The 23,007-nt window shown below is 39.7% G+C and overlaps 1 protein-coding gene across 2 annotated transcripts in view; it reads right to left on the bottom strand.

Annotated features, from left to right (window-relative positions):
• Positions 1–23,007, bottom strand: part of LOC132822981 (translocating chain-associated membrane protein 1-like 1) — a 107,495-nt gene that overhangs the window by 34,590 nt on the left and 49,898 nt on the right. For both annotated transcript variants that reach the window (XM_060836474.1, XM_060836475.1), the window contains exons 3-5: positions 11,857–11,975; positions 2,870–2,986; positions 2,615–2,673 (exon numbers count right to left, since the gene is read on the bottom strand). In XM_060836474.1, the coding sequence (XP_060692457.1) occupies positions 2,615–2,673; positions 2,870–2,986; positions 11,857–11,975 (295 nt within the window). The remainder of the gene's footprint in view (positions 1–2,614; positions 2,674–2,869; positions 2,987–11,856; positions 11,976–23,007) is intronic.

Here is a 23,007-nt window from a genome sequence, read left to right as displayed (position 1 = left end):
CCCTTTTCCCTTCCGTTGGTCCCTGGAGGGCTTCTTATATTTAGGTATTTTTATTACGCCAGTATTTGATCAGCTGTATAGGGCTAATTTTGTACAATTAATGGAAAGGATAAGGCAGGACCTCCAGCGATGGAGAGACCTTCCGACTTCCTGGCTAGGTAGAATAGCATTAATTAAAATGAATGTTCTGCCCCGTCTCTTATATCCTATGAGAATGCTCCCGCTGATGCTGCCAAGGCTAGCCCTACGTAAATTATATGGCTGGTTGGGCTCCTTTATTTGGAACCATAGACGGCCCCTTATTAAGCTGAAGAAGCTACAGCTTCCACAGGCAAGGGGAGGACTGGACTTCCCAGACTTTAGGAAATATCAGTTAAGCTCCCTACTAAGTTACATAGCTGATTGGGTTTCATCTGATCCACAATCAATTTGGCTGGATATCGAAGCCTCCCAAGTAAAATACCCACTTATTAACCTTTTATTTTCAGATAAGAGGAAAATCATTACAGACCACTGTAAAAATCCCATAATATTAAACACAATTAAGGCCTGGAATATAATGCGGCAAAATGAGGGTAACTCACATAAAACATCCCCCCATGCACCGATAGTAGGCGCATGGGGATTCCAACCGGGGATTACAGATGCCACCTTTAAACTCTGGAGATCCAGGGGCATCTCATGCTTAGGGGACCTATTTAAAGATGGGATCCTGATGTCCTTTGAGCAGCTGCGTCTGAAATTCGGAATACCTAATGGGGATCTCTTTCGATACTTCCAAGTTCGAGATTATATACAGAGGAAGACTACATTAATTGATAGTCTTTATAAATCAGACAGAGAACGTAATGTCTTACGACCAGCGGGGGCATCCTCCGTTAGTACTATATACCATTTGCTACATGATGGAGTCTCAGCAGACATGGATGACCTGCTTAAAACATGGGAGCAGGACTTGGGGCTAGAAATCTCTGAGGATATGTGGAATGACATTTGGGAAAATGCTAGAAGAATTGCTATCTGTAACAGAACTCAGGCTATCCAACTAAAGATACTTCATAGGGCCCATATAGCTCCGGCTCGACTGGCAAAATTTAAGGCAGGAGCATCTCCAATGTGTCCTAAATGCAAAATAGAGGTGGGTACTCTTGTACATTGTCTGTGGACTTGTCAGAAAATCCGCAGATACTGGACTAAAGTGGCAAATACCCTGACATAAATTTTAGGAACGGAAATTAGGGTGGACCCTGTATCTCTCCTTTTGGGCTTTTCGAACCTCTCATCTCTGGATATGCATGGGAAGAGACTATTTTCTATTCTCTCTTTCTGTGCAAGGAAAAATATTTTGGTGAACTGGGTGGCTGAGGGCCCCCCTGGAATTTCAAATTGGCACAGATTAATTATGGAATATATCCCCCTTGACTTCCTCACAAATATGGTGCACCGAAAGACTGAATTATTTTATAAAATATGGCAGCCCTTTTTGAATTATATAAATGCAGATATTTCGGCTATCCTAACAAGGGCTTTTATTTAGTGAAGATTTCAGACCGGGCTGCTCCGGGGCCCCTTGGGAGAGGAATCCTGCGCGAATACGGGTTTTATTATATTTGATGTTTATACATTCCGAGCATGTAAGAGACTTAGGTATACACTCTGGTTAGTTATAGGTTAGATTAGTAGAAAGGTGAGTTTTTTTTTCTTTCTTTTTTCGTTTCTTTGTTTTCTTCTTTTGATTTCTTTCTTTCTCTTTTCTTTGTTAAATTATGACTATTGTATATATGATTTAATTGTACATCAATGTTTGTATTTGAGAGTTTTGTTTATTTTTGTAAATTTGCAAAAATGTTAAATTTCAATAAAAATATCTACAAAAAAAACAAAAAAAAGAGCGGCTGCTTGCCCTGGAGCATGTAAGTTTAGATCTAAAAGGCAACTTTTTCACAGAGAGCGTGTGTGCATGGAATGAGCTGCCAGAGGACATGGTGCAGGCTGGTACAATTGCAACATTTAAAAAGCATTTGGATGGGTTTATGAATACTAAGGGTTTAGAGGCATATGGATCAAGTGATGGCAAATAAGACTAAATTAGTTTAGGATATCTGGTCGGCATGGATGAGTTGGACCAAAGGGTCTGTTTCCATTCTGAACATCTCTATAATTATAACTATCTGTTCATACATGGAGGGAACATAGGGGAATGAACTGTTTAGTTGTGTAGAATATTGCTTAATTAATGCTGCTTTCACACTCCAATCCTAGCCTATGCTGCATAAGTGTCACACCAACATGTCAGCAATACTGTCATCTACTTCAGCTCAGAAAGGTCTACATGTTGTATTTTGACAAGCAGAAAAGTATGGACAGGTAAAGCCACAGTTGGTCAACAATTTCACATGCAGATATCCTGCAACAAAATCCTGGCATAAAACAAGGTCTTACAATACTCATTCTATGAGAACAGTTAAACAGAAATCATAAAAGTTAAAAATAGAATAAAAGTACTTCAAATTCCTAATGAATTTTTCAACATGATTCTTCTTCCAGAACCTCTCAACACTTATTAAACACAAAATATTTTCATTTTATCTAAAATTTAGAAAAGCTTGCTTACAACATGTGTGTGTGTGGATATCCTTCCCATAAGAGAGTAGGATCAGTGGTAAATTTCTCCTGGAGAGGGGAGGGAGGAAAGAGACGCGAGAGAGAGAGAGAGAGAGAGAGAGAGAGAGAGAGAGAGGGAGAGAGAGAGAGAGAGAGAGAGAGAGGGAGGGAGAGAGAGAGAGGGAGAGAATGAAAATCAGTAAATTACAACGTCAATAATATAATATAAATTATAAAATTAATTATTACAAAGATAGATTCTTACTCCAATCAGGATGCTTCCACCCCAGATAAAGGAGAACAAATAGAAGAATGCCAGCTGACCAGATTCATTGAATTTACTGTGCTTCGTTTTGGACAAATGCAGCCGTCTATTTATTTTCTGAAAGAGGGAAAGTTGTTAAGGAAAGAAATTCACAGAATTAGCCTGCAATCTTAAATTCAAAACATAAACCTAGCTGGTTAAGATTCAGGTTAAAATCAAATGTGATTCTCCAACCTAATGATAAAAATGGTAAAATATTTCCTACATGTCTACAACTTTTGTAATTCTCAATAAGTGACCAGATAATGCCATTTCTTCAGAGTTGATACAACTTGAGTTTGTGAATTTAGTTCACAATTCAGAAAGTCTTTTTCAACAGCTCCCCCTTTGTAGCAGTCCATCAGCAATTAACAGAAACTAGGCTTCCCCGAGTTTGGTTTTGCTGGATTGCTTCCAAAATAGCTACATCACTTTTTGTTTGGATCCTTTGTCAGTGGCAACATCTGAGGAGCTGTGTATCACAAACATACACGATAGCTAACTCCAAACAAGGTTGTCTCCACAAAGCCTATGAATTGGTAATTCAAATGTAGATAGCCAACCCAGATTGGACTTAACATATTGTGTAAACAGTTCAAGTAACCCCATTAATTTCCTAATATATCAACTATGAAAGATAGCCAAACAAAAAAAAAGTCTGAAAAACATTGCTTTTTGATATATCCTCACAGACAGTTCAAAGCCTTCCGGCATGGAAGGAGAAATCAAGTTGGACAGTAATGCTTTGGTTGACAGTAAAGTCTGAAGAAAAGATTTAAGCCTGATATAGTTCGCCCCTTTGAGATACAATTTTATGACAAGCTAAGTCTGGTACACACTGAACTTATACACTTGGTTTATGAGTCTGTGAGTAAAAAGTGAGGTCTGCAGATGCTGGAGATCAGAGCTGAAAATGTGTTGCTGGTTAAAGCACAGCAGGTTAGGCAGCATCCAAGGAACAGGAAATTCGACGTTTTGGGCCAGAGCCCTTCATCAGGAATGTGACCAATGCAAGACCTGTGTTCATGGTTATGGTTTGCCATGCAAAAAGTAAATATCTATTTAAGGATTAATTTGTACAAATCATTTAGGAAAGAACAGAAAAGTTTTCATTTACAGAGACTTAACAATGGATTTTCTTAACTGTCAGAAGAAATGTAATCCAATTAAGACAGTGATCTGACAGTATTAAGAGGAAAAATGTTATGTGCATCAGGTGCAGCAAGTGGGAAATGGACGCCCAAGGCAAATGAAAAACAAGAGGTTCGTGCTGTCCAAAGGAGAACAGTGAAAATTTAGCAATTGTACGAACTGATGGGATGCAATGCCACATCAACAGGAAGAAGAATTAAGATGACACCAAAAGGAAGGTATGGTGGGAAAAAACATAAATCTGTTTCTGTATTTTCCTTAATGTAGAAAAATGATTGAAATGCTTTTCATTGAAGCACAAACAAAAATGAAAATAATTAAGAGCCAGAAGAAGAATTAGAGGGCTGAGAAAGAGGTGTTTTAAAAGAAAAACGTAGACAGGTTGGGGCAGGTAGGAGGTCTAGGAAGAATTTCTGGAGGCTGTGCCCTGGGTAGTTGAAAGCACAATCCATAATGTAAGATTAAAAAAAAGGAAAACAAATGATGGCAGAAGCTTGGAATTGGAGAATTTGAGGGAGCTAAGGAGATTAGAGATAGGGTAGGATGTTCAGATATAAAATTTAATATGTTAAGTACTGAGGAACCTGAAACAGTGAAAACAGGACTGAAAAGAGAGAGTGTGACTTGCTGTTCTGCAAGATGCATACAGACTTTGGAATGAACTGTACTTTGAAGGAGCAAGAAAAGCAGGTCACCAACTAAGCTCTAAGACTACACGTTAGATGTGCTGAGATAAAAGGGAAACAGCTCATGTTAAAGAAATGGAAATGGGCAGTCATAGTATTTGGTAGTATTTACGGTCAATACGCCATGCCAGGGACAAGAAGTAATACCAATACCATTGGTAGCATGAGGCAGTGACTGACAGAGGGATGCAGGAATGAACATTTGTTTGTGTTAATCAGGAACAGGTGCACTGGAAATTTAAGTATTCAGGCAGCCCTATTATTTCCCTTGCAGCACAGCAGGTTTTGCATCATTATTTACACGTCAGTGTTAGAGGCAAAATTTATAGATAAATATTCCAAACAGCATTTATGAACTATAGTTGACAATGGGAACACCAACAAGAAAATTGAATAGGCCACGATCACAAAGTATGGAACAATCTTTCCACATTACAATTCCATAGATAAATTAACTTTACAAATTAGTTTAAATTAGCTTAAATTATATTAGGCTAACCCAACCTAATATAGATTAGGTCAAATTTGATAATATCAACTTCAATTAAATTACACCACCTGATGCACCTCCACCGAGGCTCCCATCTGCAAAAGCTCAGTTAACATACCCGTATTTATTCAAGCTTCCTCCCTCCAGGACTCCCAGACTGCCAAATCTGGCCTTCATGGCTATATGAAGGCCCTAGTCAATATGGCTGACAAGTCAGCGTCTATGTAGTTTAAAAAAGGACCGGCACGTCTTATAGAATAGTTTTCTGATGCACCACATTCATAAGAAAATCCAGAGGAATGTGCTCAGTCACTAATCTACACCACCCCGTGAATTCCTGGGGCTCCAACTAAGCAGGTGAACAGTGAAGTCTTATGTCAATTGCCCTCACCCTGCCACATCATCCTCCATGCTTTGACTAAGTTGATAATAATTGGGCATCTACAATGCTCAGCAACAGATTTCAACCTATCCATAAACAGCAAATTAAGGAGAGGTCACCTTGCCTGGGAAGCCTTGACATTAAGCCATATCGACATCGGATCCTTCCACACCCAGTCACTCGCATAGGACAATAAGACGCCTACTTGGTATTGCTTAAAGTTGGGGAGATACCCTGTCGGAGTTGAAACTTTGTGAATTTAAGAGGGCGCCTATGACACCAAATGAAGGATCCAAGCCAGCCATTGAGTCTCCGCAGCACTTATCTGGGCAATGACAAATGGATGCATTCTCATGGGGGAGAGGATGAAGAAGAACATTCGTTTTTATCAGGGCTATTCCACCTAACCACAATATTGGCAACCCTCCTAACACTGAAGATCTTGTTTTATCCTTTCAATCAATTGCACAAGTTAGCTCTATTCAGCTGGTGGAAAGCAGGGGTAATAAAAATACTCAAGAAAACCTTTTTGTGACCACCTAAAAGGAATTGTCCCATCCTCCAGGACAGGCACTTCCAACCAAGCTGCCTTACTGCCTACTCCATCCTCATAACCCTCCGATCAGTATAACGCCATGTAGAATTTCCTGAATATGACATTGATCTTTTTAGACTCCTGAGTGATGATGCCAGTTCCCTCCCTACTGGAGACAATGGATTGTGGGGCACTTTTTTTCCTGGTCAGAAATGCCAGGTATCTACCTGGCTTATCACCAGATTCATATAAACTTTACTTTGCAAAGGAGACCTCTCTCTTTGCCACCTGGGTAAGTACTGAATTCAGAGTAGCCTGGAGAGCTGTGACCCATTGTCACTTTGCCACAAATGGTCTATCACAATATGCCGATTCGGCTGCCTTCAGCCGGGCCTCAGGCATACGTTGCTGTTCTCCTCTTTGCCTCTTCCTGCTCCTTAAATAAGCCTTGGTGGTCTCCCAAAGCATTGATGGGTCACTGGCCGTACTCGAGTTAATGTCCCAGAAGGCTCTCTACTCCCTTGTTCAATAAAATTTGCTATCCTTCAAAAGAAGGAATGCTGCATATCCCACAAGTGCATGTTCATAAATCTGTTACTATTTCAAAAACAAGCCACACAGGTGACCTATCCTTGGCCTCATCTCATTCTTGGACCATTTATAGTGAAAACTACCACTCCTCAACCTACATACACACAAAGACAACAGCTCAGCCCTCCACAAGTTGTCCTTACCTTTGTCGTCACAATTGTTGTCTCATCTGCATCCCAGCATGCTACCTCCAATTCTCAGACTGACTCCCCAATTTCTCTATTATGAGGGTGGCACCTTCACGGAGCTGCTCCTTGGAAGAACCACCACCCTCCCATCCCCCAAAAGACTGGCTAAACTGGACCTACAGGTTTTATGGTTGCCCACTTCAGGGACTGTAGTGGTACAGGCTTCCTGACCCTCCTTAAGCAGTTAATGAACCACATTCAAGCCCTGACTAGAATGCAAATTATAATCTTGATTTACTGTGGTAGGACCCCCTGACCGATAACACACACCATTGATTTGACAGATAAACTTGCCAGTTCAACTGAGACATGCCAATTTGGTTGAAGTGCATGCAGGGTGTTTGTGTATGCTGTCAGCACATGCTGCAACTGTGAAATCAATGTATGTCACCATATAATAATATCTGGAAGTTTCAGTGTTGGACTGGGGTGGGCAAAGTTACAAAACACACACCACCAGGTTATCGTCCAACAGGTTTATTTGGAAGTACTAGCTTTCATAGCGCTGGTCCTTCATCAGATACCTGAAGGAGCGCCACTCTGAAAGCTAGTGTACTTCCAAATAAACCTGGACTATAACCTGGTGTTGAGAGATTTGTAACTATATATATGTTCAATCCTGATGACTTCTGCCAACCATGACAAGCTGCTTGCTCTGCGTCTGCACCAAACAACAAATCAAACAGAAGTACACAGCTTTTAAACTCTAGCTTAGAGGTCAAAGCGTGCAAATGCAACATACAACAGAACTGTAATGTAAGTAAGCTCCAAGTGAGAAAATGACGCTGCCCTGCCTAATTCATGAGTTGAATATCTGTCCTGGTGCACAAATTGTCTTGTCAACAGCATTTCAATGAAAAGTGCAGAACTATATTACAAACGGATTGGATGCCCCTGAGTCGAGGGATGTAGGTGGTCACTGTCGACAGAAGTCATGTTTTGGAGATGCCAATGTTGGACTGGGGTGTACAAAGTTAAAAATCACTTTGGAAGCACACTAGTTTTCAGAGCATCACTATCACCTGATGAAGGAGCAACACTCCGAAAGCTAGTGTGCTTCCAATTAAACCTGTTGGATCTGGTGTTGTGAGATTTTTAACTGGCTACAGAATGTGCCCACAGATGCTGGGAACTGACAAGGGCTTCAACATAGTCTGAAACAGCTGACAAACAGTCAGAAAGTCTACCATAGGCCACCGTAAACTCTACAAATCCAAGTTGGCCAGTTTTTTGATGGGTGGCAGTTAGTCCAAGATGGAGGCCTGGAGGAGCACAGCAAGCTGGAGTCACGAAAGACCTACTTTGACTTTCATGTCTGGAATTGTCGTCAGCTAATTTCTAAACATTGGTTTGGAGAGTGGGGATATAAATTCAGAGAGATTCAATGATAATGGCATGTTAATCCATGGCAGCAAATGCAAAAAGGCCTTTGAGTGCTCACAAGAGTGCGCCTTATCCTGCCTTTCAACACTTGGCTGCAGAATTAAGACTTCTTCTGTCAATGTCAAGATACTTGTTTCTGCTGATCTCACTGTACTTGCTCAATTAACTTGCCAATGACCATGTCATTGAGGGGCTGGAAAAATTCCACCCAGTGCTTCTAGTATGGAAATCTGGGAATGGAACCAAGTTGGGAATGAATTGATCCAAGCAGATCCAAATGTGAAATACAACTAATTTAAATCATTAGGATAGTTTGACTACGATCACTATTTAATAAAAGAAAAGTGTCAGATTTAAATCAATAAACAAGAACATATGTTGCAACAAACCTATCCTTTAACACATGAGAAAATTGATTAATCCATTACATACGAACTTAAAACTAAACCATTACATACAAATTTAAATTAAATCCAAAAACACCTGCATAGGACAGAAATGACAGACAAGACACACCATTTAAATTGGAAATATCGCAAACATAAAGTACAGGCAAAAAAGGAACAAATCGTATGAGTCAAGAGTCCAAACAACAAGAGGAAACACGGCAGCTTCTGGGTCTTTTTGGCAATATCAGACTTTTGTTAACCTTGATTCTTGAATCAGTAACTAGTCAGTTGGACCTAGCCATTGGTTTGAGTCTTTAGGTGTTATTGCTTTTCCATTCATGACAGAGAGGTGGGGAAGGGAAAGGAAGAGGAAAAAAAGGGAAGGGGGGGGGGGGAAAAAAGGGAAGGAAGGGGTGGAAAAAAAAGGAAAACAAGGGGGGAAGAAAAGGAAAACAAAGGAAGGAAGGGATCTTGGCATTTGATAAGGTTCCCCATGGTAGGCTCATTCAGAAGGTCAGGAGGAATGGGATACAGGGGAACTTAGCTGTCTGGATATCGAATTGGCTGGCCAACAGAAGACATCAGTGGTAGTAGTAGGAAAATATTCTGCCTGGAAGCCTGTGGTGAGTGGTGTTCCACAGGGCTCTGTCCTTGGGCTTCTACTGTTTGTAATTTTTATTAATGACTTGGATGAGGGGATTGAAGGATGGGTCAACAAGTTTGCAGATGACACAAAGGTTGGAGGTGTCGTTGACAGTATAGAGGGCTGTTGTAGGCTGCAGCGGGACATTGACAGGATGCAGAGATGGGCTGAGAGGTGGCAGATGGACCTGGATAAATCCGAGGTGATGCATTTTGGAAGTCAAATTTGAAAGCTGAGTACAGGGATTAAGGATAGGATTCTTGGCAGTGTGGAGGAACAAAGGGATCTTGGTGTGCAGGTACATAGATCCCTTAAAATGGCCACCCAAGTGGACAGGATTGTTAAAAAAAGCATATGGCGTTTTGGCTTTCATTAAGGGGGGATAGAGTTTAAGAGCCGTGAGATCTTGTTGCAGCTCTATAAAAAAAACTTTGGTTAGACCACACTTGGAATACTGCATCCAGTTTCCTATTATAGGAAAGATATGGATGCTTTGGAGAGGGTTCAGAGGAGGTTCACCAGGATGCTGTCTGGACTGGAGGGCTTATCTTACGAAGGGAGGTTGACTGAGCTTGGACTTTTCTCATTGGGCAAAAAGCAGCAAGAGAGGGGACCTAATTGAGGTGTATAAGATAATGAGAGGCGTAGATAGAGTTGATAGCCAGACACTTTTTCCCCAGGGCAGAATTGGCTAAACACGAGGGGTCATAGTTTTAAGCTGGTTGGAGGAAAGTATTGAGGGGATGTCACAGGCGGGTTCTTTACACAGAGTTGAGAGAGCATGGAATGCGTTGCCAGCAGCAGTTGTGGAAGCAAGGTCATTGGGGACATAAGAGACTACTGGACATGCATATGGTCACAGATATTTGAGGGTGCATACATGAGGATCAGTGGTCGGCACAACATCATGGGTTGAAGGGCCTGTTCTGCGCTGTAGTGTTCTATGTTGTATGAAGGGAAGGGAAAAAGAAAGGGAAGGAAGGGAAAAAGAAAGGGGAAGGGGAAAAAGGAAGGAAGGATTCCAGTTTCTCCAAAAATTACAAACCTTTGTGTAACCAATAAGTGATCACAGATCCACTTACTGTTCAAGATATTAAAAATTAAGACAGATAATTCAGATTTCTATTTTCCAGTTTATATTTGCAGATGCAAAATAAAAATTCCTTATATTAGTCTCAAATATAGACTAGAGGGCTGCAATCAATCAAGAGCACCAAGAGTGAAACCAAACACTGAGGCTTGGAACACCACAGAGGGCAATGAACAGAGTAGCCGCACAGGATTTGAAACACATATTGAAGCATGGTAGATTTCATATTATTTAGTAAATAGGAATTACAAATTTTGGCAAAAGGTTTCCTCAGAATAAGTCCATGAGCAGAAACTAATGATAGCAACGGTGTTTGTCCTATAGCACATATCAAATAACTTCAGGTCTTCTGGACCAGTTATATTTCTTCATTTTTGTTCACTTGAAACAACAGATAGGTCCTATCAATGCACCACCCATGTCAGTACTGAAGTAAGGTATTGTCTGGATTGTATCCTTGTTTCTGGTGTGGGGTTTGAAACACATGGCGTTTGAACTCGAGACAGGAATGCGTAGATCGAGCTAAGACAAAGCTCCAGACACACAGCAAAAGACAAAAATAAATCTACCAAATGTTCTTGAATTAAACATTTGGAAACAAGGTTATTGTGAACTTCTCTTTTTAATACTATTGATTATTTCACTGTCTCTTATCTCGAAGGAACATATACAAACACTGCACAAGGAACAGGTTGGTAACCTCTGTGCTTCAAGTTTTCACTTGTGCCAGCAAGTACACATTCCAAGGAGCTGTGAGCAGACAGCTAGGCTCTTCTGGTTTCACAGTGCTGTTGGGATGGAGCATAAAAAATGCCATGGTGGTTGGGATAGAAAATTGGGAAGTTCATAAAAATCTAAATGTGTCAAGAGAAATAAAAGAAAGCAAACTAGAGGTGTAGTAAATAAAGTTTCTCCAGATGATTTACATATACCAAAACCGAGTTCAATACAAGGGTCACAAATTTTTCTGAAATTTTGCCGAGACATGTCTTATTCATAGGCAGAATAATTATCCCAATACTTGACTTCCAAGCTTACCAATGCAACGTATTATGCAATGGGGCCAACTGTTTACTCCTCCTTTGCTAAGATATGATCAACCCACACTTGAAAACCCTAGAGCCATTCATAAATGTTACAGAACAGCAAAGTGAGTGAACTGTTTTGGTGCTTGCATGATCATCTGGATCAATGATGCCATACTGCACACTGTTCTAACTTAAAACAGCAGCTACCAGGAAATGGCAACAGAAGGGCAATGATATTCAAATGTTTACAATTTCCTGTTATGGGAGCAACTTCGGTATTCCTCTTTTACAACTGAAGTGTTGAGATTAACTCACAGATATTAAGAGCTACCATCCTTTTTTCTGAGGAACAATCAAAATATGAAGAACAGAATCAAAAGTTTTGACTTACATCGAGAATATATTCCTGTATCACAGCATGTAGAATGATAGCTATCAACATATAAAAGAATATGGTGGCCAAGTCTTTAAATCCATATTCATAGAAGTTGATAGAATCAATTTCCTCATCTACAAAAAAAGATTAAAACATAAATAAACACACTTTTCAAAAAATTATTAAAATTCCAAAGTTCAAGACACTGCTTCACAGCACAGTCATAAATGAGGTCAGCAAATTGGTGGTATAAGCAGAGAATAATTAATCTTATAGTTATAAATTTTAATGATTTGAAAACCAAAAGAGCCGTAAATAGGTTCATTCACTCTTATACCTAACTTCACAGGAAAAACATTCTCAACATGCAAACTCAAGTTCTGGAATGATATAAGCTATATATCAATTTATTCTCAGTGCAAAGAAAGGAAATTATAAATATTTCAGGGCACAGAAGTCCTAAACCAAACTCTCAACCTGTTCTTACTCTGGTTATGGCCAAAGTGGTAACAAGCTAGAAGAACAAACCTGCATTAATATAGTGTTATCCAGTACCTAGGGAAGTTCCAAAACTTTATAACCAAAAATACATTAAGTGTAGTCAGTCAGTATTTTAAGGGAGGAAAGGTTACAATTAATTGAAACTCTGCACAACAGAATTCCAGAAACAGCAATGCAATAAGACACATGTATGGGGTCATTAATGTATTGTTAAGGGAATAAATCTGTTATCAGGGAACCTCCTTTCTTTGCCTATAAATAGTAGTATAGGCTCTTTAACACCGCTCAAGTCAAAGCCAAGATTACATATCTGAAAGACAGTACTCAATGCAGCTTTCATTCAACATGGCACTGAAATATTAGCCAAGGTTACATAGATCTTCTGTTCAAAATAGACTGCGTTACCTCTTGCCAAGGTTTTAAAAAATTCCTATTGCAAATCAAGGCACCTGTTTTAGTCGAAGTCCTGGAGACACAATGGCGTACTTGACATCAAAATTGCTGATATCATATTTAATGTGATGTTCAAAAGAAGTGGAAAAGGAAGAAATGAAAAGAGTCAGAAACAAAACTCCATTTGTTGAGAGAGTCCTGCACAGTCAAATAACAGCCAATTCTAAAACATTTGAAGAAAAGAATACATTTAGAATTAAAATAGCACCCAATACAAAAGTGATCCAGGATTCCTTTAAAAGGTGAATCAGACTGATCCGGAGTTTTTGGACTTCTCTACCTTCTATCAGATACGGATTGAAAACCGAAACTAATTTACTGCTCTTATTGCAGTTTAAGATTGAGATTTGACTTTGAAACTGTGAGCATGTTGTGATCAAGTAAAATCCTGCTTCTTCTCTGCACTCCAACTTTCCATCTTGCAATGCTTGCAGACACCAACAGACTTGAAATATGTTATACCAAAGTAAAGACTTATTTCCTTGCAGTGATCTCATCAAGAGAACTGTTAAGAATAGTTAATTTTTGAAGAGTAGTCTAACAACCATTTTAGTATGGCAACAATTCTGGAAATCACAAACTATGAATTTCAAATCTGAAAATTTGCAATTGTTGTGAAGTTGTGGATGTACTGTACCTTTAAGAGAGTTGAAAAGCTAGCAAGGATGTCGAGAAGCACAGAGTCCAGAATAAGGTAATAATGTAACATTTGGTAGAAACAGCTAGAGTAGCTGGGTTGCCATGAGACAAAAACAAATTCAAATTCAGCCAATTTAAATTACGCCTTAAGATACCAATCTCCAATCAAGTTTGAATTTAGTACTTTGATAATATTAAAATCAAAGAAATAATCTGATGTTTCGGGGTATAAGTATCAGACATTTTGAACAGTTAGCCAGAGCTGCAAAGAGAACTGCTAAAAGATCAACATATGTAGGCTGCCAGTAAGAGCTCTCTGAGAGGTACCTGTCATTTGCACAGAAAAAAAATCATTGAAACCAACCTGGAGAGAGAATTTACAGAGAAAAATCTACCGAAGAAACTCGGCAAAGCTGACTGGTTGTAAAACGTGATTATCTTTCTATAAATCATAGTCAGGATTTTTTTAAAAAAATCAGACTAGTATTACAGAGGGGCAGGCAAAGGATAGGTTCAAGAGAAAGGAGTTGTAAATATTCTCTGCCAGACTTTTTAAAAATTCTTAACTTTTCCTTTAAATCCTTTGTTTTTGGATAGCTCTTTGCCTCTTGAATTTTAAACAGTACAGCACGGTGAATCTTTTCTATGCTGCTGGTTTAAATCAGCAGAGGGGTTTACCCTGTTTCCTAACACAGTAAGACTGTTTTCAAACTAGAACAGATGTCAGCTTTCAAACTTAAATAAAGTGGAAAAATAGTCTTTAGTAATCACTGCAAGCATAAACAAAAGTAGTACCCAGTAATCAAGTGCATCTCAATTTAGGAACCAGGTCAACATGCCCGATTTGTGAAATTTTAGCCATACACTAAAATTCTGACAAAGAAACTACCAAAAACATGTAGCAGATAGATACACTAAATACTCATCAAGAAGCAGCAGTAAGAATGATAAAGCAACCAACCAGAAGGGAAAAAAAAAATCAATAGAATCACTCAACATGTTTTGTTAATATCTTTGTCTAATGCATACATATTCTTTTGTCAGTAACCGGAGGGTGTGATAACACATATTAATTACGTAGTTCACAAATATATAAAATGGACCATTTAGTTATTGTGTACTTGGGTCTCCAACAAATGTTTCCCATAATGTTGGTCAGGAAATTGGTTGGTAGTGACAACTGTGGAAAAGCTTTGACAATACACTGACAACAATAATGGGCTGGCTCTGTCGGATCAATTACATTAACAAAACAAAGATTCTACTGAATCCATCATATTTGTTTTGGCTATCTAACAGCAATTAAAATTAATACTTTGATCATTAGTGATTATATGAGTAATTAGAGAATGAATCTTCAGAATTTATAACAGGAAAGTTAAGAAACTTAGACATATTTTAGTTATTTGGAGTATTTGCTTTAGAAGGTTTGTGTCAAAGATTTTCATCTTGTACTCATCGGGTTTCGTGACGATTCGCCACAGCACATTCGCTGCCGCCAATTAGCCACTGCCGGTTCGTCACCAGCGTTTCTTCACTGGGGTCGTTTGACCTCTGGAGACTATTCGCCACCGGAAAAATATATATATATGTACTGATTGTTTTCCCTCCTGCCTGTTCTTTCATACTTCAGTCCCCTTTATATATTTACACAACAACATAATACGTATTGATTAAAAAAAAGGAAATAAAAATCATTTTATTGGTTTATACATAAAAACGAGTTACAAAAACTTGCAGTGGCGAATCGTCCACAGCGGCCAATGGGCAATGGCGAAGCGTCCTCCGCAGCGGTGATTGTCCTGATGAGCGGGATGGGATCAATGAGCAAGAATACAAATTCAAGGGGAAACCAAATTTACATAACGTAAAAGAGTATGCTGATTGGTTGGCAAACAGACTTCGATTCATAGATAACTTGCTTTGGAGAATGCACCATTATTAGTGATAGACAGTCAATTGCCAAGGTTTGAATTTTAAACCAGTCAGTTTGAATCTCAGAGTACCTCTCGCCTCTTGAGTTGAGCTGAAACAGGCACATGTGTATATATACTTTCTCCATGGATGGAGCAGGGCGTATGGACAAATATGTGCAACTTCCAGCATAAGGCTGCAGTGCAAACCTGACAAAACGATTGTCACTGTAATTCCTCGCACAATGTGCACTAAGAACATCTAGCAAATGTCCAATGTAACATTGAGATATGTTTGTGAATTTTGAAAATACAAGCTGGTTGGATATGGTCAGTGCCTTGCTTGGTGTAAATAGTGAAAAGGGACATACCTGTGTATATATATATTTTGGCATAAAGTTATGGCTCCAGAAAGACCAACCCAAATTATTCTTTCCAAATGCCTTCATAATAAAAAATATAAAACACCCCCATACCACTAGTTTAAAACACAAAGTCAATAACATTTTACGTAACTTTCACCACACTTCATCCCAAAAGATGAATGAAAATGAAATGAGACTAATTTTTCACCAGGATTTTTGATTTAAGGCTACTGTTATAATCATATTAACAGTAGTGATATATTAACAAAAAACACAAGTTACATCGGATCCATGCTTTCTAAAAGCTTATTAGCATCTTAACTTAGTTTCCATCACACACAAGGCATAAAGCACCCATTGGATCTTTTTTCCAGATACACAAATGGATTTTAAATTATACAATGGAGGATTAAGCTCCAAATGAAAAATAAAAGTTTTGTCCCAAATGTTTGACAACCAAATGAAACAAAATATCGTGCTACATGTAAAGAACTGTTACTTCCATATTTTTGCTTATGCATGTTTCAAAACTGATATACAGCAACCAAAAGACTCCAGGCCGCCGTCTCCTCCAAATAGTTGTATTGACATATGGCTAGTTACTTCAAAACTTACTGATAGGCTGTTAGATCATAATTTCATGTTATGTAGTAAAGCAGCACAGACAATGTCGCTGGCATCAACAGCCAGTCTGAATGGCTTCTTGTAATTCTACACAGCTAAAATCAGTGCAGTTGTTAACACAGCTTTCATGTTATCAGAGGTACTCGATATTCTTACACCCATTCAGATTTTCTGCCTTTTAACACACTTGTTAAAGGACACATTACAATGCTGAGGTTTAGAACAGGGATCGGATAAAATCCACACAGATCAAGAGCGTGCAAATTTCACGTGTCTGCGTTAGACATGGGGAAAATCCAAAATAGCCCCTACTTGGACTTCTCTCGGCCTTGTCCCACAGTGTGGCTCAAATTTTGACAAAAATCAATCTGAAACTGTGTAATAACCAGATTGGCCCTTGGTAAACAGACAAATCAGTCAACTGCTCTCTTCTTTCCAAGTTTCGTTGAAAAGCACCAGTTCGTCTATGTACTCGACATTATTGCATAGCCCTTCAGTGGTTTTGTTAGTTGATTACTGGATAGTTTGTTCAATTTTTCAAGTTTCAAATAGCATAACTATGGGTTGAAGTTATCAATTTTGGTGAACCATGCATATCAAATTCTTTCAATATAATCCTCCAATCATGACATAGGATTCAAGTCCATTTTCATTACTGACTTTGTAATAATCAAGATAGAAACTGTGTCTCCCATCCAGTTCCAACATCATGATAGGTAAGCTTCAGCTACTTGGTTCGGTGATGTTGTTGCCCATTACAGACCTGATCCTGTCTTTCAATTGGAGCCAATTTCTCTGGATTAAGTCTAAAAGGTTCTTGTTTTATGAGATACAATATCCCCACATAAACATCTTTGGTTGTTCCTGATGTTAATGTGTCATATTCACACAAATGAAACTAGAATTCTCAAAAAATTCTTGTGATGCACTTCTCATTTTCTGGAAGGTAAAATATTATTCTCAACTTTTAAGCACCTCAGATCAATTTCTGAATTTTCAATTTAATTATTTCTCTAATTATTTTTGTTTTGCTTCCCATCTTTTGTACTGCTCTAAATACTTGCCGACTGACTGCTGACCACATCACTATCTTTTCAGCATGTCAACATGACACATTGCTGAATTCTTCCACCTGTCCTGACTACTCAACACAATTTACATAATTTCTTTTTGATTTCATAAGATCCAGTGAACCTCACCTTTATCACAGAAATCACAGCAATCACTGTTTCTTGCAAATAAATTCAGACTTGCCTTTTCATCTGCTCTAATTTTCACTGTTGGTTGAATACTTTTCCAATCCTTCTCAGTCATCACTCACACTTTGATTAAATTCTGTCTGAAAAACCTAAACATTGGCTGGAAGTCTGGTCTGAGCGTTTGCTTTCCAATTTTTCTTTAAATCAATTTAAGTACTCCCCTTAACTCCTGTTCATTTATCAGTTCAAATGAAGTTAACACTGGTCTCACGAGAGGACCACGCCAAAATGTAACAAGACCAGTGGCCGCCATCTCTTTTATGCGCAAGATTACTTTTTGAATTGAAGTGCAACATCGAGTGCGGGATCTTGTGCTGAAAAGATCTAAAACCAAGTATACAAAATCATTTATTTTCTATTCTACTCACCAATTCTCAGTGCAACATCTGTAACTGCAAATTACTTGCCAGTGCCTTGAAATCTGGGTTGTAGTTTGAAACTGTTAGTTTCAGTGCAAATGGGTTTCTAAGAGGTGGTGCAAAACTCTGACTTAATTTTCGTTTTGGATAATGCTGTCTCACAAGCGGTTTCCAGAGTCAAAGCAAGCTTTCGTGTCAAAAAGTATAAAACAGTGCAAAGTGGGTACTTAACTCACTTTATATTGCTGTCTTTTGATCTGACTTCTATCATTTTGCATACTAAGGTTCTCTATATCAACCCCAGTGGCTTCTCAAACAGCCAGTGAAACTTGGTAGCCAACCCACTAATGTCTATTTGAAGGAATGGAAGAGACCCAAAAATGGTGATTATTTCCCATCACAACGGAATTGTCTGTTGTTTGCCAACTTCCACAGGTGTACACTGAAGGTTTCTGGTTGGAACCTTTTTTTGTCTTTGATTTCTACCCCTCCGTGTTTTTTCTAGATTTGCGAAGTGTTGTAATAAAAAAGGACCGCAGACTCAATTTTAACTCGAATGTATTCACATCACTGATCATATTCGCAAAGTCTCTTTTCACTGTTCAATTTGTTCAGGCTTTACCATTATATTCATAAGACACCTGATGTCAAGCAACCATGCATTGCTTGAAAGCTCAGTGCACACTTTATTCCTTGATTCAAGGACGGTTTCAGACATCGTATCAAAAATCATTTGCAGGACCTTACCTCGACTTAACCAGCTCATATTCAGTTTTGAGGATTTGCTCACTCAGACATAGGAGCAGAAATTTAGCCAAGCAGTCCATTGAAACTGCTCCGCCATTCAATCACGGCTGACAAGTTTCTCAAGCCCATTCTCCTGCTTTCTCCCAGTAACCCTGGATCCTTTTGATACTCAAGAATCTATCTCAGTCTTAAATACATTCAATGACTTGGTTTCCACAGCCTTCTGTGGCAATGAATTCCACAGATTCACAACTCTGCCTGGAGGTTCTCATCACCATTCTAAAAAGGTCTTCTCTTTACTCCAAGACTGTGCCCTTATGTCCTCATCTGTCTCACCAATACAAACAACTTGCCAACAACTACTCTGTCAAGGCCATTCAGTATTTTATATGATTCAATTACATCCCCCTCACCCTCCCCCCACTCATCCTTCTAAACTCCATCAAGTATAAACCCAGAGTCTTTGAACATTCCTCATACGCTAAGCTTTTCATTCCTGGAACCATTTTTGAGAACCATTCTTCCTACAATATGGGACCCAAAACTGCACAGAATGTGCCAAATGTGGTCTAACCAGAGCCGGATAGAGCCTCAGAAGTATATTCCTGCTTTTATATTAAGTCTTCTCAAAATAAATGCCACCATTGTATTTGCCTAACTACTGACTCAACCTGCAACTGTATCTTGAGTGTATCCTGGACTAGAACTCCCAAGTCTCTCTGCACTTCAGATTTTTGAGTTTCCTCCCCATTTAGTCCCTACCTCTATTCTTTCTACCAAAGCACACGACCTCACACTTTCCCACGTTGTACACCATCTGCCACTTCTTTGCCCACTCTCCTAACTGTCCAAATCTTTCTGCAGCCTCCTCACCTCCTCAATACTACCTGACCCTCACCTATCTTCATATCGTCTGCAAACATGACCAGAATGCCCCAAGTTCCTTCATCTAAATTGTTGATGTATTAAGTGAAAAGTTGTGGTGCCAACATTGCCTCGCAGAACACCACTTGTCACTGGTTGCCAGCCCAAGGACCCTTTTATCCCCACTCACTGCTTTCTGCCGGACAGCCAAGCTTCTATCCATTCTACCACCTTGTCTCTCACACCACGTGCCCTTGTCTTAGTCAGTAAACTAGTGTATGGTACCTTGTCAAGAGCCTTCTTGAAACATCCATTGGCTCTCCTTGGTCTAACCTGCTCGTTACTTCCACAAAGAATTCTAGCATAATTGCCAGGAAGGAGCTCCCCTTGACGAAACCATGCTGACTTTACCCAATTTTACCATACACTTGCAAGTATTCAGAACTGTCATCCTTCATAATCGTTTCCAGGATCTTATGCACAACCAAGAGTAGGCTATTCGGCCCGTAATTTTCCTCTCTTTTGCCTTACTCCCTTTTTAACCCAAGGGAGTCATGTGAGCAATTTTCCAGATTCTCGAGATTCCTGAAAGATAACAACTAATGTCTCCATTATCTCTTCAGCTATCTCCCTCAGAACTCTGGGGTGAAGTCCATCCAGTCCACATGATTTATCCATCTTCAGGCCAGTTTTTTTTTGCACCTAATCCTTGGTCATGGCCACCATTCTCTGCTCTGCCCCCTCAGTCTCAAACTTTTGGGATATTACTCCGGTCTTCCGTCGTGAAGACGGACGCAAAGTAATTCAGTTGTTCAGCCATTTCCGTGTTCCTCACCTCTATCTCTCTAGGGTCATTTTCCAGTGGCCCAATGTTCACTTTTGCCCTTTATATATCGAAAGAAACTCAATTTTCCTTTATACTACTGGCTAGTTTACCCTCATATTTAATCTTCTCCCTCCTTATTTATTTTTGTTGCCTTCTGTTGGTCTTTGTAAGCTTCCCAATCTTGTGGCTTCCCACTGCCCTTCGCCATAATATACGCTTGCTCTTTAGCTTTTATGCCATCCATGGTTGCCTCATCCTCCCTGTACCATTCTTCTTGTTCCTCTGGATGAGTCTTTGCTGTGTCTTCTGAATTACTTCCAGAAATTCTTGCTATTGCTGTTCCACTGTCTCTCTTGCTTGGCTCCCCTTCCAGTCAATTCTACCCAGCTCCTCCCTTGTGCCTCTGCAGTTGCCTTTATTCAGTGGTATGACCTCTGATTGCATCTTCTCCCGCTCAAATTAGGCAGTAAATTTAATCATATTATGATCACTGCCTCTTAAGAATTCCTTCACCTTAAGCTCCCTTATCAAGTTTACCTCATTTCACAATACTAAACCCAGTATTGCCTATTCTCTAATGGGCTCTAACACAAGCTGCTCCAAAAGGCCATTTCACAGACATTCTACAAATTCCCGCAGCACAGTGGTTAGCACTGCTGCCTCAGTGCCAGAGACCTGGGTTCAATTCCAGCCTCAGGTGACTGACTGTGTGGAGTTTGCACATTCTCCCAGTGTCTGCGTGCGTTTCCTCCAGGTGCTCCGGTTTCCTCCCACAGTCCAAAGATATGCAGGTCAGGTGAATTGGTCATGCTAAATTGCCCGTAGTGTTAGGTGAAGGGGTAAATGTAGGGGAATGGGTCTGGGTAGGTTGCAGGTCGGTATGGACTTGTAGGGCCGAAGGGCCTATTTCCATACTCTAAGTATTCTAACTACGGGCAGGAGTAGGCTATCCAGCCCTTTGAGCCTGCTGTACCACTCAATAGGATCATGGCTAATCTTTTCGTGGACTTGGCTCCACTTATCTGCGTTTTCACCATATCCCTTCATTCTTTTTGAAAAACTATCTACCTTAGCTTTAAAAGCAATTACTGAAGTAGTGTCAACTACTTGCCTGGACAAGGAATTCCATAGATTAACAGCCCTCTGGGTGAAGTAGTTCCTTCTCAGTTCAGTTCTAAACCTGCTCCCTCTAATCTTGAGGCTATGCCCTCTTGTCCTAGTCTCATCTACCAGTAAAAAATGAGGTCTGCAGATGCTGGAGATCACAGCTGCAAATGTGTTGCTGGTCAAAGCACAGCAGGCCAGGCAGCATCTCAGGAATAGAGAATTCGACGTTTCGAGCATAAGCCCTTCTGATGAAGGGCTTATGCTCGAAACGTCGAATCATCTACCAGTGGAAACATCCTAAATATTTTATTGATTCCATTCATAATTCTACTCAATTCCAATGAATATAATCACAATCTATTCAGCCTCTCCTCATAAACCAACCCCATAACTCTAGGATCAATGGACTTGTTGGGCCAAAGGGCCTACTTCCACACTAAGTAATCTAATCTAACCCGGTGAACTTCCTCTGCATCTCCTCCAGTGCCAGTACCATAAGTGAGGACACTAAATCCACACACAGTACTCGAGGTGTGGCCTCACCAGCACCTTGTACAGCTGTAACATTACCCTTTTGCTGTTAAACTCACCCCTTTAGCAATGAAGGACAAAATTCCATTTGCCTTCCTAATAATTACTTGCTGTACCTGCAGTCTAACCTTCTGCGATTCATGCACAAGGACATGCAGGTCCCTCTGCAAATCAGCATACTGCTATTTTTTTACCATTCAAGTAATCATCTATTTTATTGTTACTCCTTTCAAAATGTATGACTTCACATCTACTAACATTGTATTCCATCTGCCACATCTTTGCCCAGTCACTCAATGCATCAATGTTCCACAGCAAAGTTTCACAGTCCTCTGCGCACATTGCTCTGCCACTCATCTTAGTGTCCTCAGTAAACTTTGACACCGTACTAGCGGCCCCCAACTCCAAATCATCGATATAAATTAATTGTGGTCCCAACACTGATCCCTGAAGCACACCACTCAACACTAATTGCCAGCCAGAATAGCACTCATTATCCCCATCTCTTTGCTTCCTGTCAGTCAACCAACTATCTATTCACGCTAATACTCTACCCCTTACACCATGCATCGTTACCTTCTGTAGCAGCCTCATCTGCAGCACCTTTTCTTGCAATCCACTACTAACCTGATTTACCCAGTCCACCTGCATATTGATATCCCACATGATCACTGTAACTTTGCCTTTCCCACATATCTCGTCTATTTCCTGGAATATCTTGTGCCCCTGCTCCCGACTACTGTTCGAAGGCCTGTACATAACTCCAACTATGTTTTTTTTTAAACCTTTTGTGGTTCCTCAATTCAACCCACAGATTCTACACTATCTGACCCTACTTCGTTTCTTACTATTGATTTAGTTTCATTTCTTACTATTAAGGCAACACCAGCCCTTCTGCTCACCTGCTTATCTTTTTGGATAGGATATACATCCTTGAATACTCAATCTGGCCTGCTGTGCTTTGACCAGCAACATATT

Source organism: Hemiscyllium ocellatum, chromosome 15 (genome assembly GCF_020745735.1).
Source record: "Hemiscyllium ocellatum isolate sHemOce1 chromosome 15, sHemOce1.pat.X.cur, whole genome shotgun sequence".
NCBI classification, from domain to species: Eukaryota; Metazoa; Chordata; class Chondrichthyes; order Orectolobiformes; family Hemiscylliidae; genus Hemiscyllium; species Hemiscyllium ocellatum.
The sequence above is the reverse complement of the archived record's forward strand: the minus strand, read 5'-3'. Positions and strand labels throughout refer to the sequence as shown.